The sequence below is a fragment of the Simochromis diagramma genome, unplaced genomic scaffold (assembly GCF_900408965.1).
Source record: "Simochromis diagramma unplaced genomic scaffold, fSimDia1.1 OVJJ01000321.1, whole genome shotgun sequence".
NCBI classification, from domain to species: domain Eukaryota; kingdom Metazoa; phylum Chordata; class Actinopteri; order Cichliformes; family Cichlidae; genus Simochromis; species Simochromis diagramma.
Genome location: NW_024386772.1, coordinates 15,712,717 through 15,724,189, shown reverse-complemented (window position 1 = coordinate 15,724,189; position 11,473 = coordinate 15,712,717). Strand labels below are relative to the sequence as shown.

Here is an 11,473-nt window from a genome sequence, read left to right as displayed (position 1 = left end):
GGGGCTCTGAATGGCTCACTTTGCCAGGGTTAGGGTTAGAGAGTGATTACACCTCTTAATACAACCTGCTGTTGTGTCTACAATATGCCGGGTTAAAGGCAGCACAATGCACAAAAGACCAAATTTCACAAATCTCCAGACAAACAATGTACGAAAATGCGTAAGCGTGCACGGTGACGAGCATGCATGTACGCCTATTCCCATGCTTTCTCGCAGTCATTTCCATAACAGCAGCATAATCGCTGACACACATCTGCGACTGGTTTAATTACTTACAGTAATGAGCCAGAGGCAGGAGCTACCAACGATGCTCTTCTCTCTGTCTCACCTTCTCTGTCTGGATCTCTCTCTCCCTTCTGTCTGAAGTGTTTTATAGCATTGCGTATGTCAACCAGGAGCAGCACGCGCCTACATTTTTGTCTTGCAACCAATTACTGCGACCACATGCTCCAGCTGAAGAGTTTATTCAAACAGTATTTGATATTTAGCCTTTTTTTTGTTTTGTTTTGTTTTGTTTGTATGCATCCCATCTTCCCCCAAACCCCCCTCAGCTGCGATTTCTTTGTTTTTCGAACCCTCGCATCGTTTTGGGATTTTTTCTTTCCAACCGTCATCCCATGGATACTTGCAAACCTCCCTCTCTGTTCAGTCGGCTAATTGAATTTGCAGCTGACTTTTAATTAACGACGGGGCCGATTTGCATAAAGTCGACTCATTTGCATACGGTCGCAGCCCCTCCCCCACGCATGTCTGAGCGCCTGGCACGGAGCCAGGAGAAAAGGGTGGAAACTGACATTGGCGAGAGGAGCAAGGAGGGAGGAAGGGACGGATGGAGGAGGAGAAGGTGAGGCGTCCGCCAACAAAGGAGACGGGAAACAGCAGATGGAGGAAAAGGAGGAGACAAATTGGGGGGGGGGGGGGCAAACAACAACAACTCACGCCACTAAGAATGAGCGAGGTGGACATGTAAACACACGCTAAACAAATGTATGCACAGCACGATCAGCCGCATGCACGCGTGCACGTGTGACAAACATCTCGGCAGATTTTGCAATCAAGTTAGCTAATTAATAAATCAAAAGGGGGGAAAAACAGCTAGATAGTTATATTCATCTTACAAACAGGTGTTAATTGGAGCCACATTGGCTTCATGCAGATGAGCTCGTGAGGTGCAGTTTAATGTAGTTGAATAAATAAAACCAAGAAAGACACACAAAGCTCATCTCCTGTTTCAACAGTACATGTGTGACAAGGACAACTCATATCTAAATACATTGACACACCGCTGCAGCCGCCTCCTGCATATTCATGCATTCACACGTTAACCCGGGCGAGCATTTGTCAGGATGCTTCCTGACCAGAGGGCCTGTTCTGCTCTTATAGGTGCCATCCATCAGCACTGTCTGACCGCTGAGCATGCCCATATCTGTTAATGCCCCCTCCATCGTGTGAGGCTAGCAGCCTGTACCTAGCAATATCGTGAGGTTGCACGTGCATCCACACCGCAATCTGGCAAAAGCTGTAAAGTTGTCAGCGAGGATTAAAACAGCTGGAACGACGCAATCTGCAGTCAGGGTGATATACTCGGTGTGTAAAACGTAACGCGAGTTCGAGCAGACATATCATGGCCATCCGCACAAAAATCAGCATCTATAATCGTGTGCGCTGCCTGCAAAACAAACTGTTTCTTTCTCTCGTTGAGGCGCCAACTTCATTAGTATCCATAAAGCACGCAGCTCATTAATGAATGTCATTAAGACAGGCGGCGAGGCGCTGGGTGGGTGCCAACAAGACGACTGCTGGGTGGTTCGCAGGGAAGAGGATGAGCCCGGGCCAGCGGAGATGCAGCTGCTTCTCTCCCGTCTGGTTCCCGGGAGACGTGGAGACAGGCAGTTTGAGAATGTAGCCAGGAGGGGGGAGGTCTCAACTTGAGATGGGGGCGAAGGGTCAAGCTTACTAGGTGGCTGCGGGATGTGGGCGTTGCAGGCGTGCGCCATCTGAATGCTGCCGCCATTTTGAGGGGTAAAAAGGAGCGAGTCGCCATTTTGAAGCGCTCAGCATCAGGGGAGAATTGGACTTTAAGGCATGACAGAGACATCTCAGACGTCTCCTCTGGTTGGCTTTGTCTTTTCTCACATGCACAGAGAGCACGGTCGTGTTTATCCTTCCCGGTTATTCAGCTACCTAGTAAATCTTAGCATTAGCGAGATCACATTTTAGGAGATTCACAGAGATTCATGTGACTGAAGACTGGGAATGGGATGAAAGCGTAACATCCAATGGGGTAGTTGGGGCAACGCGCCCGGACCAAGAAGGTAGGAGGGCCCTGCACATCACAGAGAATGCTTCTATCCACGGTATCATGCTAAGGCGCCTAGAACCAAAGCCTGACTTTATTTATATAATATACACTTTCCTTATTAATTCAGTTTTAGGCGTGCAATTATTTGCTCAGTCATTTTGATTCTGATTGTATTAAACATTTGATTAAAACAGGCATCTTTTCTGAATTTCCTGATTTGCGTTTCCCGGCCTTGTTCGCTGCCATTTGTACAAAAAAGTCTCCTATGCAACAATTTGTTGTTCAGTGAGCATCTTTTAAAGCAGTTAGCTGGCGCGGCGGCAGTTTTAAATGATGTTTTGCAAGAAACGCATTGCTCATAAGGAAGAATGAGAGAAGAGAGCAGGGTGAGAACGCTGCTGGGATTTAAGCAGTACTATCAGTGCCTTTGCCAAGCACACCGTTCTCCAGATTATGATGTGGGTCTGATGGGTGAGTATTTTGACTGGATTTGTGGAGGATTGAAACATTGTTGCCACTTATATGTTGAAAATGTGCACTCACAATATGTGTTTATGATGCATGTAGAAGCCAGAGTTATTATGCCTCTGAATGGGATTAAAGGCCAATGAGTTCCCAAACAACAACCTTTTGAAACTTCAGCCTTCATTTTGTTACATTTACCTGAAATCTTCAGATGTCATCATGTTGACAAGTCACGTATACGGTGTAATGCTTGATAGAGCACTCAAAGCCACCTTTGGAGTTTTTCCTGATGCAGTGGGTTTCTTTTAGAACACAAACTACTCACAAAAGGAAAACACAACCTGATGCCTGCACCACAAAACAGATTTTAGCTTATCCAGGTAACTTCAGGGTTAAGCCTGGGTTTTCTCTGCTATGAAGGTGGCAAACTTCCAACCCGGGTCAATTACCCCGATGCTGTGAAACTAACCTGCTAATTACTGATTACTTCCCCAAAAAAGTAATCCCGTTACTTTACTGATTACTTATTTTCATAAGTAATTAGTTACTTAGTTACTTTTTAAAAAACACGATTTACAACCTGAAGAGGTGATAAAGCGATAGATCTTTCAGCCCAATTCTACTTTTTCTGCATAATCCATCATATAAAATGTAATCAAATGGAAAAGTATCTTTTTTTAAAAGTTTTTTTTTATTATTTTTAATCTTTTAACTTTATGCATCAAGCAAAAATTAAATTATATGCAACATTCTCTGACTTGAATAAATTAGTTTAACATTTAAACCTATTTTCTGCACATTCCAGCACATAAAATATTTTTTGTGTTTACACTCAGTCTTTCAAATAGATGCAAGTAAAACACAGCAGAAAATAATTAAAGTCAAAGACTCAGCGGTCCTGTTGCTCTATTTTCACCTGTAAAGCAGGACTACGGTAGGCAGAGGTTTACCCTGGTGCAGGTGTGCCGCGGTCAGTTGAAGAATCCGCGAGTTTCTCTGTGAATTTCCCATTACATCCCAATTAATCTAATTACCGCTTTTGCAATAGTAATCCCTTACTTTACTCGTTACCTGAAAAAGTAATCAGATTACAGTAACCTCTCAGACCTCTGTGGGTGCAAGGAGGGTCTAAAGCTTTTTACTACAATCTAAAGTCTTTGTTTCCCTGCTGAGGATGAGTAAGAAATAAAAACTGTGTTTGATCAGTTATTCTTTTGTTGTAATGATGCTTCTTGGCAATAAATCTCATACCACTGGAAAGCCTCTTTATTTCCTCTTGAATGGTGCCTCATTTGCAAGGAAAATGCATTTGTGGCGGAAAACAGCTTCTGCGACTGAGTGTTGTTCTGAGCTTCAGGTGCCGACAATCATCTAGTCTAGACAATCTCTGGCCTCACAGGCCTGCCACGACTGCTCTTCACCGTCAGGCCCGTTTGCACTGGTGTCGGCAACATGTACACTGGAACGTGAACATGTGGAGGAACGTTATGCTCAGCAGTAAGTCCAGATTCTGCTGCAGTTGGATCATGGAGTTTAAGTGTGAAGATTGCCAACTGTGCACAGATAGGTAACAGTTTTTGGTGTAGGCAGTGTGATGGAGAGATGCTGCAACTTCCTTACTGGAAGAACAAGTTATCATTAAAGGCTTCAAATCTCCACAGTCTGGGACTGTACCGTTCATGCCATCCTGGTTGAAGAAGCCATCCCACAGCAGTGTATGACCAAGCTGCTGACCAGCATGAGGCAGAGGTGCGAGGCTGCTGTGGGCATGTATGGTTCTTCCACATGTTACTGAGGCATCTCTTTGTTAACTGAATAACTTGTTAAATTTCCAAGATGTCTTGTTTTGTCAGACTTCGATCCTCACATGCAATAAACTACACCAAACAAGAGTTAGTAGCAGAATAAGCTGTTTGGCAAGAGAAGATTTGGCAGATTTTTCCATGGGTGTAACCCACAAATGCATTTTCCTATAAATGTGGCAACACTTACGGGGAAATAAACAGGCTTTCTCAGAGTGTAAGATTTATTGCCAGGAAGCATTGTTAGAACAAAGACACAAATTTCCTTATTTTTTGTGCTGTGTTTAGATTCCTTGATTTTTTTCCCCCTGTTGGCTGCAAACTTTTTCATTGTTCTATAAGCATCAATATGTGATCCTGAAACTGGACATTTACACCAAAAAAACCAAAACAAAAAGTGTTAAATCTGTTATTACATTTATTCTCTACTTGCTCTCAGCATACTGAAGACCACCAAAGACCTGTTGTTCAATCAAATACTGAATTAAAATCCATCAGATCCCCAGCCACATCTGATGGCTGGGGATCTGATACTATAACAAGAGTTATAGTATTGATAAGTCTGTTAACTTAAACAGATTGTCTGTATTTTGCTTGAGCTCTTCACATTTTTCTTATAGCCTCTCTGTGGCCACTGCACTACTTCTTCCTGGAGCCTTCACCCAGCACTCTTAGATCAGCACCCATCTGTCTTTGAATCACAGCGGCTGGCCAAAAAAAAGTCACCTCTTGGCTTTAACTAAGGAAATAGTGTCTTCCATGGGACCGAAGGTCTAGGTTCATCAACTGATGACACAGGCATATTCTAAGCTGTCACAGCTGATGAGCTGCAAATGAAGCTTCAGTTTAGACCTGAGAGTCACTGAAGTTCCCTCTGGGCCGATTCCACTGGCGTCAAGTCCTTCAAAAGGAATCAAAGTAAATATTTTACTTGACACGAGTCTGTTTGCCGCGTTTACATTCTCTTGCTGCTTCAATACCTCAGGGCGCTGACGTCTGCACATACCCTCACTGATCCCGAAGGTCTCGCCTTCTCCAATGTCGTGCCGGAGAAGAAAAGATGCACTCATGCGTTCAAGTAATTAGCACTAATCAGCTTTGCACTGACCTAGTAGGCAGCCATATTGATTTCAGGGGCTAATCAAGAAGAAGTTTAATGACACGGCAATTAAAGTGCTCCAGTAAGTGAATTACACCTGCAATTAAATGCTATGGAAAAGCCATTGTGGGAGAAAATTATCTAAAATGTCATCAGTGTATACATTTAAACTTTAAGGAGTGAGTTCTTTCGCTGACTGGACTTCTTCTAGGCATCGTAAAAATATAAGAAAAAAACCCCAATATTTACAACTTCAATCTTTATTTCTTTCAAATAAGATAAAAGAAAATTTGTTATCAATAATACAAGTACAAAAATGTATCAGAACACAGACGAATATACAGGACAGAGCATGACAGTGAGAGCTTAGGAAGTAATATGTGGATGAAAGAAAGATCCTCGGTACATGATGGGAGGAAAAACAAAGTGGGCTGGTCAGTGGAAGACTAGATTAAAAAAAAAGAAAAAAAAGAATTTAAGGGGACTGGAAAACATCTAAATGTAGTCAGCCTGGCACCAACAACCGTGCTCTCTTTCCAGTTTTGGCCAACATGCTATGAAAAAGAACAAAAACCCTCCAATAAATAAGGCGCCATGACGGGCCCAAAGCAGGGGAAGTGTGTGTGTTACTAATCTGAACATATGGACTACAACTGACGGCGTTCACATTTTATATCGTGCATAAATACTTTATCATCTTGAATCACTCTTAAGATATTTCTATTCATAAACAATGACATTTATAAGTGGGAATTAAAAACAACTTTTAAAGAGAAACACGAGCTGCGACAGAAAAGTTAAGTCAAGCGTATGAGGTGCTCTCTGATAACCCTTTTTTGGGAGTGGGGGGGGAGGGGTTAACTAAGGGGGAGAGAGCTGAGTGAAGCTGCACTGCTCACACTTTACATTACTGTGTGTTACATGTTGGCAAAGTGCTGCCTGGCCCTTCTCCAACATGCTTTATGCAGTGATCAAGTGCAAGTATCATCACTTTTCACACGTCGCTATAAGTGTGTGCTTAGAGGAAAAAACAAAACTGTGGCCCACATTCCTACAGGCGCTGCTAAAAACAAAACACCAAAATCTGCAAAAAGAAAAGTGGACGAGTTTAATATGTTACGTTTTAAGGCACTTCAGTGTCAGTTCGTTCGGTTTGGTGGAAGCTGAAATTTTGGCACCACAAATATTAACTGTAAGCAGGTAAAAATCCCTCTCTCGGTCAGCGATACTGAGGGGATTTATTCATGAAGCAATAAACTGACATAAACAGTCCATTCAGCCACCAAAAGTCACCGATAATGAAGTCCCTCTGGCAGGCGTTTGAGTTTTTCGCACCCTGTGAGGTGGGGGAGGAGGTTTGGAGTGGAGTGGGTTGGAGTGAAGGGAAGACTGTTGCTGAACATCAGAGTCTCAGAACAAACGAGTTACGCTGTGATGGCGGCAGGCGGCGTCTACATCTCGTGGGCGGTGAGATGATGTTCTGGGATACCGTTGGCATGAGCCACCATCGTGTTATTCTCGTTGAGGCGTCTCACGCGATACATTTCATAGTGGATGCTGCTGGTGATGTCCTTAATGTTCTGCATGTGGGTCCTACAAACAAAAACACACACACGGTGGCATCACAGAAGTGTCCGTCCATCTCAAACCATCACAGTTTTTACATTTTCTACTCAACCACCTTAAAATTTAGGGTACAAAGTGTGGACAGATAATTACTGCTGTAAAAATCACACACCTTTGTATATATGGATTTTTAAAGAGGCTCGTCCACACACTGAGAAGTTGTGTTTAAATGAACGAGGATCTCAAAAACTTGAAAAACTGAAGTTTCCAATGGTCTTTCTCGATGTATTAAAGGGCGATTTTATTCTGTTCTATATAAACTGAATCTGGATTTGCAGTTTCAGATGAGCTGGTCAAAATTTATATTAACAAACTGAAGCAGTCTCATTCTTGAACACAAACACACTACCTAAAACACCGAAAAATACAACTACAGACCATTTCTACATGGCATATAGAGACAGTGAAACCAATTCTCTACGTTTCACTCATCCTAAGAACTGCAATGTTCGAGCACACGACAGGAAACTATGGTCACTTTATCTCGAGTTTGAAAATAAAAACTACATTTACTTTAACATGCTGACTGGAAACATCCTCCTGCTCCTTTGTGTCCTTTATTTTGCCTTACAATAACCTCAAACGGTTTTGAATCCACCTTGATCCAGCATGTACCTGTAAACTACCAGCACACTTGCAGTGTCAGACAGAAACCGCTCAAAACGTGTCTTTAACTGTTGTGTGTGTCTGACAGAAGGGAAACACGCAGACTTGAATCACTCCAGCTGTCTTTACAGACAACAGCTCATGTTTTTTTTGCGCTTTGTGCCTGTAAACATGTCTCATATCAGTTTTTCCCTCTGCAAATTTGCGTTTCTGCTTTTACTGCACTGGGACTGTGATCACTATAAAACAGGTGGATTCACTGAAGCAGGACGCCTCTTGTCAATGTTAACGCATCATCACGATCACTGCGATTACATTTTTTTTTACGCCATTAACCAATCAGGAGCGCAGAATGGACAAACTTTGGACAAACTGCCCGAATTGCGTTGACAGAGACATTTCAGGGATTTTGCGTCATTCTGCGCTCCAGATGGGTTAATTGCGGGATGATGGATAAATCCGTGTTAACACATTAACATTGGCAGCTCTATTAAAAACACTTACATATTCATTCCTATTGCTACTACATACATGTGACACATGTGATTCATGAGACTGATCAACCACATGCAGATTGGGTCTCCCTCTCTGTCTAAAATTACAAAAATCCCTTTATTTATGATGAATCTGTGCCAGATCCTCATCTGGCATAAACCTGTGGACTTTCAGACTAGTAGACAACATGCACTCACCTGATGAGGAGATCCCGTAAATAGGCAAACTCACAGTGGGCTATGTTCTCAACTGCAGAGAGAGAAGCTTTGAGTTAGAAATAATCAAAGGGGAGTTAAAACAGGTGCTAACAGGCTGCAGAAGCTTCATGAATAGCTGGTGCTGAGATTCTTTAAGAGTCCAGCAGGTGGAGTCAGTGATCCTAGTGTGATGGCTCCATGCAGCAGGCCATCTTGCCCTCACCTGTTGCAGCTTTCATCCACTTTGAGTATTTTCTAAGGAGATTAACTGCATCAGAATTTCCCAGTGATGTGTGCCTGTGTGTGTCAGCACAGGCACACTCTGCAGGAAATTGAACTTCCTTTATGAGACACTTGATAAAGGGGTGGGGCCTCCTGTCTGGAGTGGCTAACATAATTAAATATTGAAAGTCCGATCCTGCAGTCAAAAACAATGTGACCATAAAGTCGTATGACACTAATGATGACCAGTTTCCTTCAGCTGCTGGAGGAAACTGAAATTAAAAATGACTAAACTTACACATTTTCTCTGCTCAGTGCATATCCAATGTGAGGATTCAGCAGACATACTCTTTGTATGGGAATGAGAGAGGTTGGGACACCAAGTAAACAATCAGGCCTCTTCATAGCGACTGTCTGGTGGAGGCCTGAGTCAGCTACATGGCACACGACTGCTGTCTGGAGAGCTGAATGGAGCATTGTTGACACTCTGTGACAAGCTGACTCCCAGAAACCCTCCCATCTTTTTTTCCCCTTTTCTTTTTTGCTAAAAGTGCATCATTAATATAAATACAAACGAGAGTTGTACCTTCAATGGTTCCCCACTTGGTCTTCCTCCCCAGCAACCTCCTGCCGTTGACCTGGTACTCCTGATCACTTCCCACCACAGCAAATGGGATCATCTCCTGTTCAAAAGGTTAAAAGTAAACGGCTATTAGAGTTAGAAATCCTTACAGAATGGATTTCAGATAGAGCCCAAAGTCCTGCTTGGTGATGCTGCTGCCCTTACCCTGATCTTTTCATTGATCATTCGGTCCTCTGCGTCCTCATCAAATTCCTTCTGTGGGTATACGTCAATCCCATTGGCTCGCAGCTCTTCCCTGATCTGGTTAGAGCATGTTGAAATACACACACACACACACACACACACACACACACACACACACACACACACACACACAACAAATCTTTAACCCACCACAAGTCTCTTAATCTCTGGACTAATTAGGCGGCTGTTCTTGATGTATCCTTCTGAGAGATCAAACAATTGTACCTAAATATGCACAGGATGCAGATTAAGGTTGAATTAACGCTAATCTATGCCAAAAGTTTGGGCTTAGTCGCTAACTGCAACAAACAAAACGCAAAACCCTCACAGGATGTACGCCTAAACCTGTGCGCACACAGTGTGTTAATGAGGGAAAGGGAAATCTTGAGATCCTTGAAAACAAAGCCAATAAAAACCTCATAAAGGGGTCAGCTGTTTAAAAAAAGTAAAGGCAAGCAGAGAGCAAAAGGGTAAAAGAATATAGGGATACTTCTTCAGAGAAGTTGCAATGCCACTAAAATCTAATAGATGTTACCTTCTTTTTGAAGAAGTCTCTCTCCTCCAGCGTGAGTGTATCTGCCTTGGCGATGACTGGGACGATGTTGACCACTTTACTCAGACGTCTCATGAATTCGACATCAAGAGGCCGAAGACTGAGGAGACACAACATGAGAGAACCGGGAGGAAGACATTAGATTTAAGAACAAAAGCACAGGAAATTGTAACGCAAAGCTCTCGCACCAGAGGGCAGATGTTCCTAAGAAACGTCCCAGATGGAGGAACATTTACAGTTCCAACTTCTTATCATGCACCCATCATTACACAGAGTGTGTGAACAGCTGCTTGATACAGTTAGGGGAAGCAGCTAAGGCCTTTCCCGCAGTTTGAGAAAGCATCTGCATGTGGTTAGAGCAGCGGATTCTGTCCTGGCTAACAACTCTTTCACACAGGCTGCTCGTTGACAACAACAAGGCTTGTGCACTCGAGAAAGAGCACGCTGAGAAAGACAAAAGTGCAGAATTGATTGCATGCACCCAGACACACACAGAGTCTCTGTCTCTTGCGTCCTTCCTGCCTCTCCCCCATTAGGCTTTTTAAGGCAAGCCTGGAGCAGCTGCTGGCCGGGCCATGTGACATCTGCAGTGTTGGATCAACATGAAACGCTGCTTGCTGGAGACGGGGGGGGGGGGCATTCACACCAGGCCCCTGCCTGAGTAAAGACATGCCATGAGACAAAAATTAATAGAGGTGCAGCATTTGCTCTGTTATCAGTTGTGTCTTTGTGTGCGTGCTCCAAAGGGGATGACAGTCCACAGCTGCTTCAACATTTTCCCAAGACCAGTCGCTGCACTCGACTCGAGTTACACCAATGAAAAAAAAAGGAATATAAAAGAAACCATGAGCTGCATGGTAATTCCTTCTGCTAGTATACCCAGACCCCCTGAGCTCCGATCGGTGCAGGTCTGAACCAAGAGAGCGCTGAGAGGGAGAGTAAACCGGACGGTTCGATGAGAGCCAGATGTGTGGGCCTGTGAGAGGTCCAGGGAAAAACTTAGGATACTGAGCTGCTTCGGGGCCTGGCGAGAGCAGCCCATGTCTCCAGAGTGTGTGGGCCGGATAGAGAGTCCTTGTGTGTGTTCAATAAGAGGGGGTAACAAGGCAGAGAGATCTGCTTCACATTTAAAAAGTTAAGAACAAACAAAGACAGCCTATACCAATATATGCTGACATGCACAGGCAAAGCACAGCGTTGCTGTCTGTAACAACAGCAGTTATTTAAATTCCAGTTGATGTAATTGTTTCGTATTGTCACCAAGTCAGGCTTTTAGAAAA

The 11,473-nt window shown here is 43.5% G+C and overlaps 1 protein-coding gene across 7 annotated transcripts in view; it reads right to left on the bottom strand.

Moving 5' to 3' along the window:
- Positions 1 to 5,912: 5,912 nt before the first annotated feature.
- Positions 5,913 to 11,473, bottom strand: part of LOC120746481 (septin-9-like) — an 81,199-nt gene continuing 75,638 nt past the window's right edge. For all 7 annotated transcript variants that reach the window (XM_040051906.1, XM_040051924.1, XM_040051912.1 and 4 more), the window contains 5 exons: positions 10,176 to 10,293; positions 9,602 to 9,697; positions 9,401 to 9,497; positions 8,593 to 8,644; positions 5,913 to 7,261 (listed from right to left, as the gene is read on the bottom strand). In XM_040051906.1, coding sequence (XP_039907840.1) covers positions 7,120 to 7,261; positions 8,593 to 8,644; positions 9,401 to 9,497; positions 9,602 to 9,697; positions 10,176 to 10,293 — 505 coding nt within the window. In that variant the 3' untranslated portion in view covers positions 5,913 to 7,119. The remainder of the gene's footprint in view (positions 7,262 to 8,592; positions 8,645 to 9,400; positions 9,498 to 9,601; positions 9,698 to 10,175; positions 10,294 to 11,473) is intronic.